Genomic DNA, 22,982 nt, shown 5'->3' with positions numbered 1-22,982 from the left:
GCTCCCCCTGTAGACTGTAAATGCCCAGAGTGGGTTGTGTTCCTCTATGTATCCTTCATAGCTCTTACTGTCAGAACCCTGCCCTGCACAAACCCTTCATAACTGTGGAATGAATTGGGACATGGAACTCAGGGACCCAAGTGACACATGAGAACGCCACAGATGGAGATCATGTTAGTGGGGTTTGGATGGTTGTTTCCATCAATGGGGCCTGTACGCCATCTCACATCATCATCCCAACAGACCCCCAGGGGTCTATTAGCTCCATCTTTTTGATGAGGGGACTGGCAGGCTGTAGGACTCAGCAAGAGGAGCTAGATGGTGAGTGGCAGTTTTGTTCCTTGCTTCTCAGCGGCAAAGCCTTGCTTTCTCTCCTCCCCTTTTGGTACTTTGCTTCCTCACATGTGAGGCCTCGTTACTGCTCCCTCCTGGCCCTACTTTCTCCAAGCCTAATCAGTCCCCTTTGGCTTTGGGAAGCATATTTTCCAAATCAAGAATTGGAGTACATTGTCTGACAATGACATTTGTACTTCAGGGGTGACAGGTCAGAATATGTTTGAATTGGGATTGTTCTGGAAAACTGAGGGTGCCTTTAGGCCTTGGGTACTTCCTATGCTTTGGTACAACTTGGGGGGGGCACTCACCAACTAGGAAACTGGTATTCTGGTTCTCCCCAGAGTGCAAAACCCTGACGGAAGAAATGAATTGTTAGGGACGCAGAAGGAGACCTCCTAAGGACCACTGTTAATCTCTTCTCCCACCTCCTGTCTGTTTGTCCCTCTTGCCTGGATTCTCTCCCTCAGCAGGACCTAATGCCTGCTGCCTAAGCTCTCAGCCACAGCCAGCCGCTGCTGCTTTCTCCCGCGCTGCTTCCCTTCATCTCCCTTTGTCTGGGGTCTTTGTCTGCGGTCTCCCTGCGGTTCACAGTCCTCCGCCTCCCCTCCCTTTTTCCCTGGCCTGGCTGCTCCCTCCCTCTCTGCGGGGGCCGGGAGGCTCGGCGAGGGGAGCGGGCTGGGTTGCCATGGTCACGTCGAAGCCTGCCGCAGCTGGCCAGGGCAGCTGCTCCCGGGGCTCCGGATGGGCGGACAAAGCCAGGCGGCCTTGGCAGCCCTAGAGCCGGAACCCTAAAGGCCTGAGACTGGGGGGACTGGGACCCAGGATAACCCTGAGCTGGAGGTGAGAGGGAGGAAGCGAGAGCCGAACAGGGAGGGCAGGAGTGGGGACTGGTGTTGGGCCCTCCCCTCTTGGGGAGGGACCGGGCGGTCCAGGCTGGAGGTGTGGTGGGAGGAGGGGAGTGTGCCTGAGCCAGAGGGGTGGGGAGGAGGGAAAGGATGGGGAATAGAGTTGGGGGCCGTGGTGTGGCAGATGGGCTGAGGACTAGGATGTATCCAAGTAACCAACCAAGAGGTCTGGGGCCTCTGTGTCCTGCTTTCAGAAGCAGGTTTGCTTCAATCTTTGGAGTTGGGGCCTCTGTCTCCCCTGGTCTGTCCCTCAGTTGTCCCTTCCCTTCTCAGCCCCTTACTCTTCTCTTCTCCCCAGTCCCTTCGTTTCAATCCCCGTGCCTCCATCTTCCTCTTCTCCCATCTCTGGGTTTCATTCCAACTGCTTCTTCTCCCCTTTGTCCTTGTTTGGCGTCCCCTTGGTGTATCACCTCTCGAGGCCCCTCTCTTTCCTGCCCTCCTCTCTGAGTGTCCCCCCACCCTTTCCCCATCGTCTCCACTCCAGTTCACTTGCTCACCCAGCCCTTTTCCCCAAACTCCACTCTTCCCACCTTTTGCCGTATGCCCTCTCATCCCTTTCCTCTCTCTGATCCCCAGTTCCCCTCTGCCTCAGCCTCAGTTTATCTCCTGCCTCTCTGAGTTCCATCACCATGGCCCCATCTCTTTCCATCCCCCAGGCTGCCCACAGCTGAGCTCTGTCTCATCTTTCTCCCTGTGCTATATCATCTCTTCCTCCTCCTGCTCCTGGGCCTCAGTTTCCCATGTGGACTTGGTGGTATCAAGGCCCAACTCACACCCAGGGCCTTGTCCACCCCCTCACTCTGCCCCCCACCCCCCAGTGGATTCTCACTCTCCCCAGCTGCTGACCCAGAGGCAGCTGCACCTCCCAGGAAGGGGACAGCAGCTTCTGTGTGGGGCCCATCTGGCCCATCCTCTCTCTCACTGGTCCTGCTGGGCTTCCCTGTAGTGGCCCAGTAGTCTGCAGGCCTGAAGCTGCTCTCTTCTACATGCCTCTCCTCACATTTTTTCAGCTGTTCCTCCTCCTCTCTTTCCTGGGCAGCAGGAGGCCATTGGCTTGAAGGGGAGGGAGGCCCTGAATTGGAGGACACGGATGGGGGAGGGGTAGAGGGTCCTTTGGGGGCTCAGGAGGACATGGGGGCCTCTGGAGCTGTGAGTGATTCAGGAGATATGGGATGGGCTCTGGGGACCACGGATGGGTGGGTGGATACACTAGGTCTTTGGTACTACTCTGGGGGCCCCTGAATGGCTGGGATTTCCCTCTCTGGCCCCTAAGAGTCTCGGCTCAGAGCCTGGCATTCCAGCCGGCTCCAGCCCCCTTTCCGCTGTCACTTGACTCCACTGGGCCCCAGCCCTGCATCCCTCCCACTCCTCCAGCTCTGGGCTGGGTTGAGGTGGGCATCACCGACTAGGAATTTCTCCTGGGGGAGAAGAGGGAGCAAGGATTTCAGGATTCTATGGTTTCTTATACTCTCCGCAGTCGACCCCTCTGTCTGGCACCGCCATGCCACCTGGCCGGGGTCAGCGTGGGCCTGCGCTGTGGAATGTCCCACTGGGGTGTGAGGGGATGTTCCTCCTTCCCTGAGGGGTCTGGCTGCAGCTCAGCCGGGCCGCCTGCCCGGGGCTTCCCGGGAGCACAGCCCCTGGAAGGAGGGGCTGAGAGTCCGCCCAGGTGAGGTTACTTGGGAAACCTTGGCCCCACCCCCGGCCTGGCTCCACCCCCGGCCCAGCCTCTCCGGGCCCAGCTTCCCCAGCGGCCCTCTCCGGAGGGGTAGGTGCGCCGGGGGAACCCTGGGGGTTTGGTGGGAGGGGACGATGGGAAGAGGTAATTCTCAGGGTGGCCATGGGGCTGTCTGTTAGTGAGTCCCTCAGCAGTTGGGGCGCCCTAGGGTTTGTGTGTTGACCCGTGAGTTGGAGTACGTGCCCATATGTGCCTTGGCCTCTCCCAAGGGCCAGCCTCTTCCTGGCAGTGCTTTTGTGTACTTGTCTGGGACTTCGTGTTTCTTTCTTGGGACTGTTGTCTGGGACTGCACGTAGGGTAAGTTTATATCTATCTACTGTGAGGTGCAATGGGGCAGAGATCTGCAGTGGCGTGAGACCTTACCCTGCAGGTGATTGGTAGGTGTGGGGTGTGGAGAGAGGTGGTGGGGCCCCAGGTAGCGCTGAGCGGGGTGGCACAGTTACCACCACAGCCCTTCTGTCCTGCCCACCTCACCCAGCAGCTCTCCCGCTCTTTCTCTCACATTGGGTTTGTACCTAGTCTCTCTGCACCCAACTTCTCTGGGTCTCGTGTACTGTTACTTTTTGTCTGTGCGTGATTTTCTCTTTGCCCCCCTATCCTCCTCCTCATCCCCACCACTCACCTTGTCCGGGCCTATCCTTGCCAGCGGTCAGACCCTCCGACCCCACCAGGGCAGAGCTGGCTGCCCTGAAGAGCACTCCTGGGCTTTGAGCAGGGAGCCCAGGGGAACCAGGACCTCGGAGTCTGGACCCCAGGGTCCTTGAGAGGACTGGGGAGGGCCTTGTGGAGTTATGGGGAGGAACTGGAGGTGGAAATAGAGAGAGGAAGGGGCTGGGAGAGAGGGGGCTGGTCCTACGGCTGGGTTGGGGTGTGGAGGACCAGAGGCTCAGAGGGTGCCAGACAGAAGCAAGGTTGGCGGTGTGAACAGAGTAGGTCTAGGAGGCCAGGTTGGACAGGTGAGCCCTGCTCCCTTCCCCCATTCAAACTCCTGCTGCTGGACCGGGCGCCGGGCCTGTGGGAACGTGCTCCTTCCCTGTGCCCTGGGGCTGCTCCCCTTCACCTCCCTCTCCAGGAACTGAAACCAGAAAAGGGGGAGTAGGGAGGCAGGCCATCCCCTCGTGGGGCCTGGGAGTGGGAGAGGCCCTGAGCGGTTAGCCGCTGGCCCCCTGCTTGGGCCGTTCTTCTTTGTGGGGATCCTGGGGGAGTGGGCCGTGGGTGGGTGGAGGGGGATGGGCACGCAGCGCCGAGCCGGCGGCGGGGACGGCGGCGCGGTTACCTGGGGGAGGCCGGGGCGCGCGGGGGAATGCGGGGTGGGCGTGGCGGGGCGGAGAGGAGCGCGGGGCCGGGAGGGCGGCGCTGGGCGTGGGAGCGGCGGGGCCGGTTCAGCCCGGGAGGGGGAAGGGAGGGCAGCGGCCCGAGCGCGCGGCGAGCGGGCGGAGGGGGAGGCGGCGCCTGGGTCCGAGCCGCCCCAGCCCTGGCTCCTCTCCCCGGAACAGGCCCCCGACAGCTGCTCTCGGGAGCCGCCTCCCGACACCCGAGCCCCGCCGGCGCCTCCCGCTCCCGGCTCTTGGCTCCCTCCGCCTCCCCCTCCCCGCGCCCCGCCGCCGCCGAGGAGGCCCCGCTTCGGTGTCGGACGCCGGGGTCTGCCGTGAAGAGCGATGAGAGGTAGGAAGAGCGGCGGGAGGACCCCTGCGGGACGGAGAGGCGGGGGCGGCGGCCTGGGGCTCCGGGGACGCGCGGTGGCCAAAGGATGAGGGCCTGGCTGGGAGGCAAGATGTTCCCGGGCTGGACTTCGTTGTCCAGCGCCGCTAAGTCTGTCCCTGCCCGCCTCCCAAGTGCTCTGGCTTACTGTCTGAAAATGGGGGGGGGGACCCCCTGACCTCCGAGAAAGGGTGTTCCAGCCTTGAGGAAGGACCCCCTTTACCCAGTATGGAGGAACTGAACCCCAGGAAGACAGGTGCTCATATGTGGTCCTACTGAATCATCTCCCGGCCTCCTGGAGAAGTGGGCCTGTCCTCCTACTTGGCCAGTCTCTGCGGACATCTACTAACTGTTAAGCCTCCAGCCAGCCAGCTCCCAGTTGGGCAGCCTGGCCTCAGCCCAGCAGAGAGACGGCCTGACACCATAACCTGCCAGTGACAGCCGCTCATCCAGGGTTGGATGGTCAGTTGGTTCTGCCAGGAGTTACTGTCATTGCCCAGTGAGCACCATCCTCAGTGTCCCTCCCCCACTCCCTCCTCTCCAGCCTTCACCCAACAGGTCCCCTGCTGGCTGGACATTCCTTTCCAGCACCTCTACCCCCAGCCAGAGTCTGGTGCTCAGACTCACTGTTGCTGAGGGCACATAGTGTGTCCAGAATTGAGTGGTACAGTGGAGATGAAAGCTGAGCATATGGGAAAATAGAGAAATGACTTTTTTTTTTTCGGTCACTCCAGCCACCCAAGTTTCCTTCTGTTCCCCACTCTCTTGACTTCCCTCTGGCTTGGTCACCTTGAGTATTAGGGGGTGGGCCCCAGTTCTCTTGGGATCCTGTGCCTGAGGACCTGAGTGTGTGCCTCACACTGTCCTCTGATTGTAGGAGCATGTTTGTCATTTCATGTTCACAGGTGTCTGAAGATGACTATTAACTAAGTGATGGGATTGAACTTGAAAGAATGCCGAGGTGTGGATGGAGGTGATGTGTGCGTGAGTGTCCGTCTGTGTTTGCCTTGGCTGGGGTGTCTATGTGTGTAATGGATTTATGAGGATGTCACATGTGTCTGTCTCTGAAAGTCTGTAAGACAGTTGTGTGTGCGTGTGTGTGCGTGCGTGTGTGTACAGAGCTGTGTGGGTGTTGTCTGGGGTGAGGGTTGGGGGTTGGGAGAAGAGGGTGAAGGGCTTGTGGCAGAGTGTTCCAGCCCCTGGCTTCCAGCCTCATGCTGCACCCAGGGGCGGCACATGGGGGGCCTGATTGACTGATTGATTGTAGTGGGGTTGGGGTAGGTCTTCTGGGCCTGTCCTTGGTGTTTGTGACCCAGTGGAGAGAAATGGGGTGACAGGGTGTCAGAGAACAGATTGCCCCAGACGTCTCTCTGTGTGTTTCTCTGCTTGGCTCTGTGCCCTGCGCTTCGAAGCCTGCTCTGTTTACCTCTTGCTTTGTGTTTCTCGCCCTGTCTCCCCCTGCCTTCTATCTTCTGCCTGTCTTTGTATGTCTGCCCCGGGCTCCTCTTGCTTGCTCCGTCTGGCTCTGATGACTCATCTGGGATAGGCATGAAGGTTACCCAGGGGAACAAGGGCCCTGCTGTTCCCGAGAGAGGTGGGGGTGGAGAGCAGCACCCAGGAATTCCAGGCCAGCTGCCTGGGGCTCCGGCAGCTTGCTCCCCTGTGCCAGCTCCCAGACCCCCAAGGGACCAGGCGTGATGCTTCCGGTTCCAGCTCTCCTTTGATACCTGGGTCCCCCCATAACTCAGTCAGCCCCCTCAGCTGCTGCTTTGGAGCTGTGGGGTCTCAGCTGCCTCTTACATTCCTGCCCTAGAGCATTGTGGGAGCAGCTGGAGGAGGACAAAGGGATGGGGGAGTATCCCCCCACTCCTCCTACCTCCTGGGGTGACCTGGCTTCCCTGTCTTTAGATCCGCCCTCATCTCCAAGGCAACTCAGCCTTTTCCTCAGCCCTGGGCTCTTCCTTCTGAGGCAGCCCCCTTCAGAAACTGGGAACTGGGGGGATAGGATGTCGAGGTCTTAGGAAGAAAGGCAGAGCAGGGAGAGGGGATGGAATGCTTTGGACTTGATGGCAGAGGATCAGGGTTTGAGGGGTGGCACTAGGGGTCCCAAAGGATTCCAGGGCCTGGAGAACTCAGAGCAGACCTCTGCTGGGAAGAAGACAGATCAGGATCGATTTTCCTGGGGCTGGGGCTGGGGTTGAGGCTGGGGAGGGTAGATACCTGGGTTCATAAGAAGTTGTAGTTGGAATGGTTTTCAGGCGGCAAGCTGCCAGGGGCCCAGTGAGGGGGAAAAAAAGCAGGGATTCTCAAGCTTTAATAGGCACAGGTCACCTGGTGATTGTGTTAAAATGCAGACTCTGATTCTGCAGGTCTAGGTTGGGACCTGAGATTCTGCATTTCTCCCAAGCTCCCAGGTGTGGCTGAGGCTGCTGGGTCAGGGGCCAGCAGGGCTACAGAGGACACTGAGATTGGAAGGTTGCTGGGGTCCCCCGCTTCGCTTAGAATTCTGGTCTCCTAGGTGGGGAGGGGACCAGAATTTAGCTCAGTGTCTGGCACATGGGAAGCATTCTAATAATATAGCTGATGCAGTTAAACAGTGACTGTTGTTGTCATTTCACTGCTATTATCCCCAAAGCAGCCCATTCTGTCTCTTCATTATTGGCTGTGAGCCAGTCTTCTTGATTGCCCTTTAACTAACCTCCCCCCTCATTATGTCCCCTGCAGAGATGTTGCCCCCACCCCCATAGGCCCAAGGGATCGAGAGCAATGGGGCCAGGGGCCCTCTCATTTCTACTGCTGCTGCTGCTGCTGCTCTTGGTGGCAACAGGAGATGCTGACATGAAGGGACATTTTGACCCTGGTGAGGAGACTGGCTCTTGGGTCCCTGAGGGATGGGGCTTGGGAGACCGAGTTGGGAGCCTTGACCCTCTGTATGCCTGTGTTCACCCAGCCAAGTGCCGCTATGCCCTGGGCATGCAGGACCGGACCATCCCGGATGGTGACATCTCTGCTTCCAGCTCCTGGTCAGACTCCACTGCTGCTCGCCACAGCAGGTAGCTGGCACACCTGGGCTGCCCCGGAGGGAACCCCTGGGGACTCTACTTGCCCTTCCAACCCTCTGCCCAAGCCAAGAGGCTTCTGAGAGGGTCGATGCCAATGAAGCCCCCCACAGTACTAGGGGGTGTGTGTTAAATACTGGAGAGAGAGGCAGACCTAGGGCCAGATGTTCCCTGTGACTTCCTGCCCCCTCCCAGGCTGGAAAGCAGCGATGGAGATGGGGCATGGTGCCCTGCGGGGCCGGTGTTTCCCAAGGAGGAGGAGTACCTGCAGGTGGACCTGCGGCGGCTGCACCTGGTGGCGCTGGTGGGCACCCAGGGGCGGCACGCAGGGGGCCTGGGCAAGGAGTTCTCCCCCAGCTACCGGCTGCGCTACTCCCGGGATGGCCACCGCTGGATGGACTGGAGAGACCGCTGGGGCCAGGAGGTGAGGCTGGCAAGGACAGTGCCCAGGGAAGGCTGGCCCTCCTCTGTCCCCCTGCTGTACCACCTATCCACTGATGACTCTGCAATGTACGCCCTCTCTAGCCCGGACATCTCCCCTGAGCTCCATCTAGTGTTGCAAACCTGACCACTTTCCACCTAGATGTATTATGGTCATCTCAAACTTACCATAAACTTCTCAAGCTGACGTTGAGCCCCATTCCCATCCCAAACCTGCTCCTCCCCCAGCATTCTCCAGCTCAGGAAATGGTACCACCATAAGCTGATATCCCTGATTCCTCTTTTTCTCCCACCTCCTACTTCCAAAGCATTAGCAAGGCCAGTCTGTTCCACCTCCATGATATTTCCTGAATCTGCCCACTTCTTACCACCTCCACCTCTACCCCTAGGCCAGGCCCCCACCATCCCCAGCTTAGATGAATGCAGTAGTCCCCAAACTGTTCTCCTTGCTTCTTTCTCTCCTGAAGTCAAATCTCCACCTGGAGGCTACATCCAGGGTACTTGAGAAAATGCAAAGCAGATGCCTCACACCTGGCTCACAGCCCTCTGCTGGCTTTCCTCGCTGCCAGAACAAAAGCTGAGGTCCTTCGTGGGTGCAGAAGCTTAGCCTGTGCTGGCTCCTGTCCACATCCCTTACCCCTCTCCCCATTCTCGCTCCACCCAGGCCATGCTGTTTTTCTTGCTGTTCCTGGTAAATGCTCACCCCACAGCCTCAGGACACCTTCACTTGCTGTTCTCTGTGCCTGGAAAGCTCCTCCCCCAGCTGTCCACAGGCTCTCCTCCCTCCATTCAGTTCTCCCCGAAGATATCACCTCCTCATAGAGCCTTTATCTGACTCCCCACCTCCAGCTGCCTCTTGTTTGTCACAGCTGTTTCTCCTACTGGACTGTCAGTCCTACAGGAGAGGGACTGATTCTCACCCCCAGGAATGTGCCTGGCTGGTGCAGAGTGGGTGCTGAGCCAGCATCTGTTGAGTGAACAGAGGGAATGGGTGCAGGAAGAGGGGAAGCCAGAGCAGGGGTGCAGAGCTGCGAGGGACTGGGTAGAATCTGGGCACAACAGGATGAGAGACTTAGAGGTCAGGACAGACCATCAGGCCCAGAGAGGTGTCAGGGGGCTCTGCTGCAGCCCCTTGTCTTACAAATGCCTGGCTGTTCTCCATGCCTTGGGTGCTCAGTGCCACCCTTCATGAGTCTCTTTGTGGCCATTGTGGGCTGGGCCAGGGAGCAGCTGGTGGCTGGGAAATTAGATCCGATCTGGAGCCTTCCTCCCCCATCCACCCCTGCGTCCTGGCCCACAGGTGATCTTAGGTAATGAGGATCCTGGGGGAGTGGTGCTGAAGGACCTTGGGCCCCCCATGGTGGCCCGACTGGTTCGCTTCTATCCCCGGGCGGACCGAGTCATGAGCGTCTGTCTACGGGTGGAGCTCTATGGCTGCCTCTGGAAGGGTGAGTCATTCAGACCCCTGAGGATTCATTCCTGTCCTGGGGACTGGGGAGTGGGAATGGGGGAGAGGGGCATCTAGGATCCTCTCTCCTGTTGGGAATCTGTCACTCTGAGTGAGGAGAGGACTGGCCAGCATTGCCTCCTCCATGCCAGCGGCCTGTGGAGGGATACGAGAGAGGGACCTGAAACCTGCCCAGGCCTGATGCAGGGGTGGGGGATGGAGGCTCCGTGCCCCTAACGCCCCTCCTCCCCCTGCCCCAGATGGACTCCTGTCTTACATGGCCCCTGTGGGGCAGACGATGTACTTATCTGAGGCCGTGCACCTCAACGACTCCACCTACGATGGACACACCACACACACCGTTGGCGGGTGAAAGAAGCGGGCCCTGCAGGACATGGAGCCTGGGGTGGGAGAGTGGATGGAGTGGGTTGGGGAGGGGGTTGTCTGGGCAGTGAGAGGGAAGAACTGCAGAGAGGGATGGCTTAGGTGGGGCTCAAGGGACAGGACCAGGATTTAGGGATAGCAAGGTGACCACTAGCTAATGTGACACTTTGTGCGAATTAGAGAAAGGCCTGCCTCTGGTAAGACACTTAAATCTGTTGCAAATTGTCACAATAAATACACACATCATAGGTTGAGCGGTGTCCCTTAGAGGCGGTGCCTTTGTGTAGCATGTGACTTCAAGGTGCCCTAGAGAGTCCTGGGTGGGGGTAAGAGAGCTGTGTGAGGTTGGGGCAGGGGTGGGGGGTTGCTGGGCTACACTGGCCAGGCCACTGGAGGATGGGGGTTGTAGAGCACCCAGATAGGTGACACTTTCTTCTCTTCCAACCTCTTCTTCCTCGGCTCCCCTCCTCTCCAGGCTGCAGTACGGAGGTCTGGGCCAGCTGGCAGATGGCGTGGTGGGGCTGGATGACTTTAGGAAGAGCCAGGAGCTGCGGGTCTGGCCAGGCTATGACTATGTGGGATGGAGCAATCACAGCTTTCCTAGCGGCTATGTGGAGATGGAGTTTGAGTTTGACCGGCTGAGGACCTTCCATGCCATGCAGGTAAGTGCGGCCAACTCCCAGGGAGGGCTCTGAGACCAGGGTGAGTGCCCTGGGGTGCTCGCTCGGGCTCTCCTGGACTTGACCTTGTGTCCTTCCTTCCTTCCCCCAGGTCCACTGTAACAACATGCACACGCTGGGAGCCCGCCTGCCTGGCGGGGTGGAGTGTCGCTTCAAGAGGGGCCCTGCCATGGCCTGGGAGGGGGAGCCCGTGCGCCATGCCTTGGGGGGCAGCCTGGGGGACCCCAGAGCCCGGACTGTGTCAGTGCCCCTCGGTGGCCGAGTGGGCCGCTTTCTGCAGTGTCGCTTCCTCTTTGCTGGGCCGTGGTTACTCTTCAGCGAAATCTCCTTCATCTCTGGTAAGCCCCTGGTCTCTGCCCAGTTCCCAGCCTCTGGTATTACTAACCCATAGTGCCCTCGAATAACCACTCCCGGCACCAATGAGACTTTACAAGTAAGGCTGCCCTAAATAATTTGAACACTTTCCTCCCCCTTTCCCCCTGCCTGTCTCAGTCTTTTGTTTATGAGCCCCTCACTCACGACTGATGTTGAGCAGTATGACAGTGTGGTTGTTAAAATACTGAAATATTCTGTGCTGATTGAGAAATAGCCTCTTCTCTAAGCCTCCTGACAGCCAGGATCCCCACCCTGGGCTCTCCTCAGGAGTCCCACTTCTCCCCACAATCCAGCAACTAAAAGATTAACATCCAGCACCACCACAACCATCCAGGACCCTCCAGGATCCTGTTCCACCACCTATCCTGGTTGGTTGGTACATATATTGAGTATCAGCCCTGCTCCTACTCCTCACCGAATAATAGAATTCCCTCGGTCTCATGCATGTGTGCCTCCCTTTGGTCGCCTCCTCCCTATCTGACCTCCCCTTTTTTCTTCCTTCTCCCCAGATGTCGTGAATGACTCCTCCCTGGCTTTGGGGGGCACCTTCGCACCAGCCCCCTGGTGGCCACCCGGCCCACCTCCCACCAACTTCAGCAGCTTGGGTGAGCTGCCCTGGGGCCCCCGCCAGGGCATGTGGGTCCTGTCACCAGTCCTCCCTGGGCCCCCTCAGCCTGGGTGGGAAGCCTCCCCTGGTCCTGACCCTTCTGCCTCCACCAGAGCTGGAGCCCAGGGGCCAGCAGCCCGTGGCCAAGGCCGAGGGGAGCCCGACTGCCATCCTCATTGGCTGCCTGGTGGCCATCATCCTGCTGCTGCTGCTCATCATCGCCCTCATGCTGTGGCGGCTGCACTGGCGCAAGCTCCTCAGCAAGGTGGGCAGAGTGGGGTGGGGACCCTTGGGCTACTGGGGGTGGGGCAGCCTGGGGAGGGATGGGCAGGATGTGCGTGTGGAGAGTGAGGCCAGTGTGTGTCGGGACTCCTGCGTTAGTTAGGATCCAGCAGGGACCATAGAGCACAGTCGGATGAGAATAATTTGAGGGAGGCTTAGTAAGGAGACCACGTAGAAAGATGTGGGCAGGGTGTCCGTAAATCACGAGAAGCAGTGCAGTTCCCCAGGCCTGGTCACCGCAGAGCTGCTACCATCCCTGGGTCTGTGGGGTGAGCGAAGGAGGCAGTCACTGGAACGCGGGAGGAATCTAGGAGGAGTGTGTGGAGAGGGCGCCTGAGAGGGGCAATGGACTTTGGTTCCAGGATGCAGCTCACCTGGGTCCATCCCTTAGGGAGGGGCTGGGAGAATAAACACCCTGACCTCACTTCCTGTCTGCCCTCCAAACTCCTGCTGGGGCTCCTATCTGGCCAGCCCAGACCCAGCCCGTTGATGCAGTCCACACTGATCGACCTCTTGGGGCAGAAGCCCAGCGGGAGAAGGTGGCGAGTGGAGCTAGAGGAGCAACTGGAAGAAGTGCGGCACACCCTAAGCCCACGTCTTCCAGGCCAGAGTCCAGTGGTGGTGATATGCGTTAAAGTTAATAGTTATGGACTGGTAGGATTTGGGTTGGAATCCCATTGCGGGACATCAGGGAACCCACTTAAATGCCCTTGAGTCTTTCTTTACCTGTGAGATGAGTTAGTAATACATACGACTACAGGACTTTGTGAGCACTGAAGGAGGGAACACGGGTGTAGGATTTAACCAGGAGCTGGGAAGGGCGCGCTGAGCGGTAGCTGCGCTTAATATTTCCCGTTCCCCATGACAAGGCCGAGCGTCGGGTGTTAGAAGAGGAGCTGACGGTTCACCTCTCTGTCCCTGGGGATACCATCCTCATCAACAACCGCCCCGGCCCTCGAGAACCACCCCCTTACCAGGAGCCCCGGCCTCGTGGGAATCCGCCCCACTCTGCTCCCAATGTCCCCAACGGCTCTGGTAAGACCTTCCTTGTTCCAGTCCCACCTCCATCCTCTGCCTGTCTTCTTAGTGTATCCTTTTTCCTCTCCTTTACCATTCCTTTCTTTTACTGTCTTCCCCAGTTTCAACTCATTTTATTTCTGTGTGTCCCTGGTCACAGCCTTCTGTGTTACTCCACGTCCTTTACCATATCATCTCCCTCAGGAAGTTTCCATGCATTACTCACAGTCCCCAGTGCTCTCATCCTGTTTCTGTGTCCCACACACATCCCTCTCTCGTCTCTGTTGTGCCCTCTCATTGTGTCTTTCTGGCTCCTCTCCTCTCTCCTAAACTCACCATGTTCATTCCATCCATCTACCTATATTTATATATCCATTCATCATTCATCCATCTGTTTGTTCATCCATCCATATATATTCATACGTCCATTCGTCCATCCATCATCCATTCATCAACCATGCATCCATCCATCATCTATCCATGCATTCACTATCCATCCATCCATTCATCATCCATCCATCATCTGTTCGTCCATCCATCACCTATCCATCCAGTTATCCAGCACTCTCCAGATGCTTGTTTTATTCCATTTCTGTCTCTTAGTACATTTGTTCTCATCAGCCCTAGTCTTGCCCTATTCTGTGTCTCCCTGTCTAGCCTTGAGTCTCATCCCTTCCCCGTGTTTCCCCCCCTCCTTCTCCCGACAGCGTTGCTGCTCTCCAATCCAGCCTACCGTCTCCTTCTGGCCACTTACGCCCGCCCCCCTCGAGGCCCGGGCCCCCCCACACCCGCCTGGGCCAAACCCACCAACACCCAGGGTAAGCCCCTCTGCCCCTAGTCTCTGCCAGGCTCCCCATACCTCTACTGGGGCAGGGAAAAGTCCTCACACCTTGCACTCCCTCCTCTCCCCACTGTGGCCTCTTCTGCTCTCCTGAGCTCCCAAGGAGGAAGCTCCTGTGCCCTTAGCTGTCCTCTGCTGCTGCTTGCTCCTTTTTAAGGCCTCCCCCTTGAGCTGAGGAGTAGAAATCTCCCTGGTTCTCAGCTGTTCCCCTCCTCCTGTTCCACCCCATCTCTTGAGCTCTCCAGAGCCAGACAGGAGGTTGCTATGGTGGCTCCAGGCTCTCTTGAGCCTGAAGTGAAACCTTCTTCACTCTCCCCTCTCTCTAGAGCTGCAAGAACGGCCTCTCCCCCAGTGCTTGCCCTCTCCCCCAACATGTCCTCTCTCTGCTCACGCCCCCGCCCTTCCTGTCTGCCCTTCTCTTCTGTGTTACCTTCTTCTCGTCACCCCTTCCCCAGGGCCAAGGGGGGACAGCTCTGCTTCCTCTCCTCTGTCTGTAGACTCCATGTTGTGCGGGCTGTGAGGAACTGTTTTCCTTTCCCTCTGTGTGCCCCTGTCTCTGCTTGTCTTTGAGCTTGGTGTGTTGGGTCAGGGAGGGCTTGGGTAGCCACGGCAGGGAGGATGAAAGGATGAAAGCAACCGGTAGAATGGCTACGTGAATGACAGTGGCTGGCGGTGAGTGGGTCATGGGTTTGGAAATTGGAGGGTGACCGGATGGCTGGGACCATCCTTCTTCCAATGGTGGGTAGAGGAATTCCACTTGCAGCCAAAACTTCTTTCATGGTCTTGTACTGTGCTGGGATCCCTAGAAAACAAGACTTTATGACATTCTTTGCTCAACCATTTCCACTGCCTTGAAAGCTCTGTAGCAGCTAACTCTTATCCCATGCCAGCACCTTCTCTGTTTTGAGGCTGGCGGGTGGAATACCAAGAAGAGGAGGGTAGACCCAGTCTCTCACCCACCTGGGAGACGGGGCGCCTCTGGGAGACGGGGGTGTGGAGAACCGTGGCTCTCGGGGGCTGTTCCTGATGCCTCGTCCTATCTTCTTTTCCCTCATCCCTCCAGCCTGCAGTGGGGACTATATGGAGCCTGAGAAGCCGGGTGCCCCGCTTCTGCCCCCACCTCCCCAGAACAGCGTCCCCCATTATGCCGAGGCTGACATTGTCACCCTGCAGGGTGTCACTGGAGGCAATACCTATGCTGTGCCTGCACTGCCCCCAGGGGCAGCTGGGGATGGGCCCCCCAGAGTGGATTTCCCTCGGTCGAGGCTCCGCTTCAAGGAGAAGCTTGGCGAGGGCCAGTTTGGGGAGGTAAGTAGGATTCCTGCCCAGCCATCAACAGTGTCTGCCTCTCTGCCTTTCTTGATGCCATGCCCAAACATCCCGCCTGGCTGGGAAACCGTCATCTGTGTTGTCCCAATTGACCATGTCTCCTTGGTGAACCTTGTGACCCCGTAGCAAATCACCTTCTTTCTCCAGGTGCACCTGTGTGAGGTAGAGAACCCTCAAGATCTGGTCAGTCTTGATTTCCCCCTTAGTGTGTGCAAGGAACACCCTTTACTGGTAGCTGTCAAGATCCTGCGGCCAGATGCCACCAAGAATGCCAGGTGAGGACCAGGGATGGCATCTGCAAGAAGGGAGGGGGGAGGCCATGAAGAGAGGGGAGTGATCTAGGGAGAAACATGGTGGAGACCAACAGTGGGGGAGTGTCTGGGGACTCGTGAGTAGAGGTGGGGGAGTGGGGCACTGGTTTGTGGGAGCTGGAGGGAAGCTGCAGGTCAGCCCCTCGGCATCCCGCCACCTTCTTCCTGCTTCTCCAGGAATGATTTCCTGAAGGAGGTGAAGATCATGTCGAGGCTAAAGGACCCAAACATCATCCGGCTCCTGGGCGTGTGTGTGCAGGACGACCCCCTCTGCATGATAACTGATTACATGGAGAATGGCGACCTCAACCAGTTCCTCAGTGCCCACCAGCTAGAGGACAAGGCGGTGGAGGAGGACAGAGATGGGGAGGCGGCCCAGGGGCCCACCATCAGGTACACAAGGGGATCTCCTCCGCTCCCCTCACTCCAGCTTAGAGGGAAAGGGGGAACATGGGATGGGCAGGCAGGTAGAGGTTCCGGGAGGGGGCCTGGCATGAGACACATGTGGCCATGTTCATCTAGAACTTGAGGGGCAGAAAGGCTGGAGATTACGACAGTGAGGGTGGTGAAGGGACTTGGACCCTGTCAGGAACTTCCCTGTGCTCTCTCGCCCTCACTGTCCCTGAGTCCAGATTGTGGAGCATAACAAAAGCGGTAGCTCCCTGGGGTCGGATGAGCTAAAGAAAGGTTGAGTGGGCACCTACCCGCTGGCCTCCACCAGGGCTTTCCATCTCCACACCAGGAGGAGGGGTAACCCAGTCCTGGGGAGAGGGCTCTCCTTCATCTCCCAGGAATCTGTGAGGTGGGGACGAGTCTAGAGCTGCCCCTATAACCCGCTGTTGTCGGCTTCCATACTCAGCTACCCGATGCTGCTGCATGTGGCGGCCCAGATTGCCTCGGGCATGCGCTATCTGGCCACACTCAACTTTGTGCATCGGGACTTGGCCACAAGGAACTGCCTGGTTGGGGAAAATTTCACCATCAAAATCGCTGACTTTGGCATGAGCCGGAACCTCTACGCCGGGGACTATTACCGTGTGCAGGGCCGGGCGGTGCTGCCCATCCGGTGGATGGCCTGGGAGTGCATCCTCATGGTGAGAGGCCCTGAGAGAGGCGGGAAGGGAGGGGCGGTTAGGGGAGCACTGGCTGCCACTTAAGCTCTGGGATCTCGTTCAGTCACTTGCCTTCCCTGGACTGCAGTTTTCCTCATCTCTGAAGTGGGGGTTTGGACCAATGCTCTATAAGGTTCCCTCTGGCTCAAGGGACTGGAGAAAGCAGAGAGTTATGGTATGATTGGAAAGGGTCCAGGAGCCAAGAGCGAGTGTGAGAGATGGAGTCAGGGTGGCAGAGAGGAAGAGAGATAAGGAGGCTAGAGATAGAAGGTGATGAGTTGGGAGAGTCAGGACCAGAAAATGGGGGGCAGGATGGGTAGAAACGGGAAGAGGTGAGGAGAGGACTAGAGCACAAGAAAGAAGGCAGAGCCAGAGGAGAGGAGCAGGCTTAGTGGGAAAGAGGGCCAGCTAAGGAGGGTGGAGCGCCGGGGGTTGGGAGGGAGTCAGGTGGGTGTGAGGATGATGCTGAGTGGATGTGGGGTCCCACTGGGGAGAGGAGGAGGGTCTCTGTTGACTGATGCCTTTCTCCGCCTCTGTTGCCTTATTCATGCACCAGGGGAAGTTCACGACTGCCAGTGACGTGTGGGCCTTTGGGGTGACCCTGTGGGAGGTGCTGATGCTCTGCAGGGCCCAGCCCTTTGGGCAGCTCACCGATGAGCAAGTCATCGAGAACGCGGGGGAGTTCTTCCGGGACCAGGGCCGGCAGGTCAGAGCAGAGGGGAGGGAAGATGGGTCTGGGGGTCCGGGAGGGCCAGAGCCTGTCATCTTGGGGACTAAAGAACATTTGCCTGCCTTTCATCCACGCTGCCACAATGCAGGTGTACCTGTCCCGGCCCCCGGCCTGCCCGCTGGGCCTGTATGAGCTGATGCTTCGGTGTTGGAGCCGGGAGCCTGAGCAGCGACCACCCTTTTCCCAACTGCATCGGTTCCTGGCAGAGGATGCGCTCAACACAGTGTGAATCACAACACCCAGCCGCCCCTCCCTCAGGGAGGATTCAGGGGAGGCCAGCGGCACTAAACAAGAGGAGCTAAGCGCAACCCACTCCATTCCCCCTCCTGACCGCCCTTCACCTCTGAGAGAGGCAGTGTGGCTTAAGGTGGGCTGGGCCTGCCGGGGAGCTGACGCCCTCCCTTCCCCAGATATGCTCTCATGCCCCCTTCCTGCTCCTCTCTTAGAAGCCCCTGCCACCCACCCAGCTGGCCCTGTGGATGGGATCCTCTTTGACCTCCTCTAGCCATCTCTTGGGGGAGGTGGGAGAAAATATAGGGCAGACACTGGACCTGGCCCATTGGAGCACCTGGGCCCCCCTGGGCAACACTGGTACCTGGAGAGAAGGCTGTTGCCCCCAGCCTCTCTCTCTCTCCGTCACACACTGGACCCCACTGGCTGAGAATCTGGGGAGTGAGGAGGACAAGAAAGGGAGAAAGGGGTTCCCTTGTGCCTCCTCCTGGGATTGCCCTCAGCTTTGGCCTCTCCCTCCTCCATCCTCTGAAACACTGGACTTGGGGGTGATCCCTACCCCCCCAGCCTCCCCACTTCCCACCTGCCCTGTTGTAGGTAGAACTTCTCTAAGCCTGTATGTTTCTGTGGAATAAGTATTGGGATTAGGGGGGAAAGAGAGAAATGGCCCGTGGCCCTGGGGTTGGACATCTCTATGGTAGCTGCCACATTGTTTTTTCTATAATCACTTGGGGTTTGTACATTTTTTGGGGGGGAGAGACACAGATTTTTACACTAATATATGGATCTAGCGCAATGCTATTTTAATCCCCTGCACTAGGCAGGTAATAATAAAGGTTGAGTTTTCCACAGCTATGAGTGGGGTTTTGGTGAAATCTGCCTCTTGCCCCCCCAAACCCATTTCCTTTCTTCCTTCCCCTCTTTTTCCCTCTTCTTCCCACTCCATTTCCTAACATGTGTTTTTCCCAGCATAGCGTTCTGTTTCTGCATAAGCCAGGCCCTCGCCTGTGGGACCTAAGGTCCCACATGAATATGGAGCTCTGCAGGAGGCCTGGAGGGAGGTGGATTAGGCCAGCGGTCCTAACCTTGTCTGACCCATGGACCCCTTTGGCAGTGTGGAGAGGTCTACTGATTCCTCCTCAGAATTATGTTTTAAAACCCGTTTAAAAGTATTTCATATATATATAAAATACACAATTATGATTACATATATATAACAGGAAATCAAAGCATTTACCAAAATGTTAAAAAAATGATATAGTAACATATGTGCTTCTTTTAAATATATTTAATAATAAGCCTAGTAGCAGGTGTAATAATTATTGATATTTTCAAAAAGTAATGAGCATAAATGATATTCTGAGATTTCTACAGCTATAGTGGGATATGAGAATAGCTGTGGTGTCTATTAGTGACAAGTGACAGGTACTGCTAATATACTGGGGGTTTTGCTCATAGTCATATTTGGAGGAAACGCTAAATTTCAGTTAGAGGTTAATAAAAATAGAGATTAATTCTTTTCTTGCCCAAATTCTAGGAAACCCTCTCCCACTGCCTGCACCCCAGGGTCTGGAAGTCCTAGGAGGAGAATCCCTGTATTAGACTGATCAAGTGTTCAAATTACAAATAGGTTTGAATTGTTTGAGAGCCAAGCCAAGACACTAAATTATCTCAGAGGCTTGGAAGGATAAGCCACAGCTGCCAAGAAAACATTTAACAGAGTTCAAATTTGGTTGGAATGAAAAAAAAAAAAAAATCAGTTGCAAGTATGGGAAAAGGCAGACCCATCTTGATGGCAGTTCATGTGAAATAAAGACCCTGGGGTCTCAGTTGATGACATTTACAAAATGAGCCAACTGGATAATGAGGATGACAATAAAGATAATTTAATCTTCGGTTGTATTGATAGGCCCTTGGGGTTCCAGGTCACAGGTCTGAGTCCTGCTGGAACCTACACAGGTCAGACCACTGTGGCCCACAATTTAAGACAAGCACTGACAAGACAATAGTTTAGAGGCCAGAACCCAGAATGGTGAGCAAAAGAAGCCATGGCAGTGAGCCGAGAACTCCCAAATTTCTGAGCTTAGAACTCTTAAGCTCTAGACCTGCACAACCACCCAGGGTTCATTTGAATTTCAGTCTCAGCATGTTCAAACCTGCTGCTCCTCCGTGGTTCTCTGACTCAGTGAATGGCAGCTCAGCTGCGCAAGCCAGAAACCTGGGCATCATCGTTGACACCCCTTCTCCCTTACTCTCACTTCCCAAGTCCAGTCTATCAAGAAGCTCTGTTGCCTTTGATTCCATATTTCCCTTAAATTCATCATTTCTGTCTCCAACCCGATCGGAGCACACACCACCTCCATCTTGCTTGGACCACTGCAGTAGTCTCCCAGGATCTGTTTCTGTTCCTGTCTGGTTTGTTTACAGGCCTACAGCCAGTGTGATCTTTAAACACACAAATCTGACCCCACTCCTTTATTCTACACCCTTTAATGGCTTCCCATTGACCTTAAAATAAAGAACAAAATCTTCTTGGCCAAGTTTGCCCCTCCTCCTGCTTTGTGCACCACTGGCCTTCTTTCAGTCCCTCCAATGGACTCAGTCCTTCTTGCCACATGGCATTTATAGCTTGCTGTTCCTCCACCTGGCACATAATTCCCTGCTGTTTTTGCCTTGTTAACTCCTGCTGGTCCTTCAGCAACCTTCCCTGACTTGCCCGACCAAGTCAAATGCCATTGATGCTCTCTGAGCACATGCCTCTCTTCTTTGTAGGACCTACTACAGATACGAATTTACATGTTTTTTGTTTGGCTGGTTTTTTAGTAATGATGATGCTATTTACTGAGCACCCTCTCTGTGCCAGGTACCATACTTATTACATATTGTATCTTATTTAATACAACGCAGGAAGTAGTTAAACTTATTGCCATTTCACAGAGAAGAAAACCTCTCGTTAGGTTAGCAACATGCCCAAGGCAGCACAGCTGGGAAATGGAGAAGCTGGTGGAAAACAGGCCCGTCAGCTCCTGGCTCTGTTCTTTCTCTCCAGGATGCTACCCGAGGGGAGGAGGGCATGAGCTCTCCATTACCCAACATAGGACGTTTTCAAGCACAGGGTGGATAACCCTATGTCAGGGAGCTCTTTCCACAATCTCAGCTCCTAGGAGCCCAGGGTGATTTTCTTTCTGAAGGCCAGTTCCAGGAACTCAGCCTGTGCTCAGCCTGACATCAGACACCTTGCATCCCTTAGGGCAGGGCTCTCCAAGAGAACTCTGTTATCATGGAAATGGTCTATATCTGCACTGTTCAATAGGTAGCCACTAGCCACATGTAGCTGTTGAGTATTTGAAATGGGGCTAATGTGACCAAGGAACTGAATTGAAAATTTTATTTCAGTTAATTTAAATTTAAATAGGGCTTCCCTGGTGGCGCAGTGGTTGAGAATCCGCCTGCCAATGCAGGGGACACGGGTTCGAGCCCTGGTCTGGGAAGATCCCACATGCCGCCGAGCAACTAGGCCTGTGAGCCACAACTACTGAGCCTGCGCGTCTGGAGCCTGTGCCCCGTAACAAGAGAGGCCGCGCGACAGTGAAAGGCCCGCGCACCGCGATTAAGAGTGGCCCCCGCGTGCCGCAACTAGAGAAAGCCCTCGCACAGAAACGAAGACCCAACACAGCCAAAAATAAATAAATAAATAAATTTATGGAAAAACAAATTTAAATAGCCACAGGTGACTAGCAGCTCCTGTTCTGGACAGTGTAGTCCTAGTTTTCCCTACACTGTAGGGAACTGTGACCAGTCTGCCCAGCTCCTCCTTGCTTGCTCTAGTCAAAATGAAGCATATGGCCTATGTGAGTTTAACACACACATAAAAGCTTCTTTTACAGAGATGGCACTGGATTAGGTATGCCATTTTGTAATCTGCTCTTGTCCCCATCATGATAGGTGGTACATAGCTCAGGCCAGTATGCAGACAGTGACCTCCTCTGCAAGCGCTGCCCAGTATTCTACATTGCAATGACCCACATTTTATCTAACCAGCTCCCAATGATGGACATTTGGACTGTTTCCATTGTTTTCATGCTACAACAACAAACACACTTCAGTAAACATCTTTGCATGTATATCTTTGTACCTATGTGGCAGAATTCCAGTATGCTACTTTCCTAATGGGGGAGTTGCTAGGTCAAAGGGTAATTACATTAAAATCACCGGTACATACTGCCAAATTACCCTTAGAAAGGTGTGCCTATGTCAACCCTCCACAAAAATATATGAGTATGAAAAAAAAAATGAGTATGGTTAAGTGCTCATGTATACTCATGCCAACAATGAGGTCGTCAATCCTTTTTTTTTTTCTAATTGGACTTTTTATTATTTCTTTAATTTACTTTTCCTTAATTAAGAGTGAAGTTGAGAGTTTCTTCATTTGGTTACAAGGCACTTGTATTTCTTCTGTTTATTGCCTGTTATTTCTTAATATTTCTACTGTGTTGTTTCTTTTTCTTATTGCTTTACAAGAGTTCTTTGTATTTTGTCTATTTTATCAAATATTTCTTCCCAGATTGTAATTTGTCTTTTAACCTTACTCAACGTTTGCCATAAAGAAGCTTTGTCAGTTTTGTGTCATTCTTTGAGGATTTTAAACATTGCTAAAGAAACGGAACAACAAAACAAGCATGGGTGGGCTACAAGGTATAACAAAGTCTTAGTTCTTACCATTTTGATTCCTGGTCACTCGCAAATGAACTTCAACTCCCAGTTCGGGCACTTTCTAGCTGTCTGACCGTGGGCAAACTTCTTAATCTCATTGAGCTTCCGTCTTCTAGTCTGCAAAGTGGGAATAACAAAACTTGCCTTATAGGAATGTGGGGAGACGTGTAGCTCTGGCTTTGGCTGAAGACGTTCCCTTTCCTTACCCGGCAGTAGTTTCATAAATCAAATCAGACCAAACAATTGGTTTCTTTTTAAAACTACATTTATTAGGATCTTCTAATTAAACGGGAGGTGGGGAGGTGGGTGGAAGCATGGAGGACGTGACAATTAAGATTTATTGAGTACTTACGTGCCGAGGAAGGCGCACTGGATCGAATTAACTCCTAATTCGAGAAAATGCTCTGGATAGTGCATATTCCAAATTCACGGGGAGCAACTGAGCTCAAAGAACCCAGTTTCGTGCGTCTCCAAACCCAAGCGCCTCACCACCATGTCTTTTCTGCGCCTCCGCCAGGAAGCTCTCAGGGCATTTGTACTCCCAGCGTCCCCACTCCAGCTCAGGTCGGTTAGATTTGCCGTTGGCCGAGAGGGTGGAGAGCGACGCGGAACAAAGAGGCCCAACCTCTGGTGGCCCCGACTCTCTCAAGTAAAAGCCAGCCTCTCCCCTCTAGGCTTCCCCGCGATGCCTTTTGGGAGTTGTAGTCAGACGCGCTTCAGCTTGCTCCCGGGTGGGGAAAGAC

General features: G+C 55.4%; 1 protein-coding gene and 1 long non-coding RNA gene across 5 annotated transcripts; one reads left to right on the top strand and one right to left on the bottom strand.

The window, feature by feature from the left end:
* The first annotated feature begins 1,030 nt into the window (after positions 1–1,030).
* On the top strand, positions 1,031–18,377 carry DDR1 (discoidin domain receptor tyrosine kinase 1). 4 transcript variants are annotated; one of them, XM_057554074.1, is made up of 19 exons: positions 1,031–1,176; positions 4,476–4,644; positions 7,405–7,540; positions 7,631–7,733; positions 7,935–8,163; positions 9,481–9,628; positions 9,888–9,996; positions 10,487–10,673; positions 10,783–11,029; positions 11,576–11,671; positions 11,787–11,938; positions 12,825–12,990; positions 13,680–13,790; positions 14,877–15,121; positions 15,290–15,417; positions 15,631–15,846; positions 16,313–16,547; positions 17,122–17,271; positions 17,384–18,377. In XM_057554074.1, exons 3-19 carry the CDS (start codon positions 7,447–7,449, stop codon positions 17,522–17,524), a joined length of 2,757 nt encoding a protein of 918 aa, XP_057410057.1. In that variant the 5' UTR covers positions 1,031–1,176; positions 4,476–4,644; positions 7,405–7,446; the 3' UTR covers positions 17,525–18,377. The 4 variants fall into 4 exon arrangements, with proteins under 4 accessions (XP_057410057.1, XP_057410059.1, XP_057410058.1 ...); XM_057554075.1 differs by lacking the exon at positions 1,031–1,176 and adding an exon at positions 3,106–3,276; XM_057554076.1 differs by lacking the exon at positions 4,476–4,644 and having other exon boundaries at positions 1,044–1,176.
* On the bottom strand, positions 13,783–22,943 carry LOC103013238 (uncharacterized). Its single transcript, XR_452140.2, has 3 exons — positions 22,592–22,943; positions 22,246–22,356; positions 13,783–14,615 (listed from the first exon to the last, which is right to left on the bottom strand). It is a non-coding gene; the product is annotated as an uncharacterized LOC103013238 (long non-coding RNA).
* Between the last annotated feature and the right edge of the window lie 39 nt (positions 22,944–22,982).

The sequence above is a fragment of the Balaenoptera acutorostrata genome, chromosome 10, assembly GCF_949987535.1.
Source record: "Balaenoptera acutorostrata chromosome 10, mBalAcu1.1, whole genome shotgun sequence".
NCBI classification, from domain to species: Eukaryota; Metazoa; Chordata; class Mammalia; order Artiodactyla; family Balaenopteridae; genus Balaenoptera; species Balaenoptera acutorostrata.
The sequence above is the reverse complement of the archived record's forward strand: the minus strand, read 5'-3'. Positions and strand labels throughout refer to the sequence as shown.

Bases quoted from the DNA above. Each gene is read 5' to 3' on its own strand.
- DDR1 (XM_057554074.1), top strand. From the start codon at position 7,447: ATGGGGCCAGGGGCCCTCTCATTTCTACTGCTGCTGCTGCTGCTGCTC. The intron at 13,791-14,876 runs GTAAGCCCCTCT...TCATCCCTCCAG, and splicing joins CAAACCCACCAACACCCAGG to CCTGCAGTGGGGACTATATG. The intron at 15,122-15,289 runs GTAAGTAGGATT...TTCTTTCTCCAG, and splicing joins GCGAGGGCCAGTTTGGGGAG to GTGCACCTGTGTGAGGTAGA.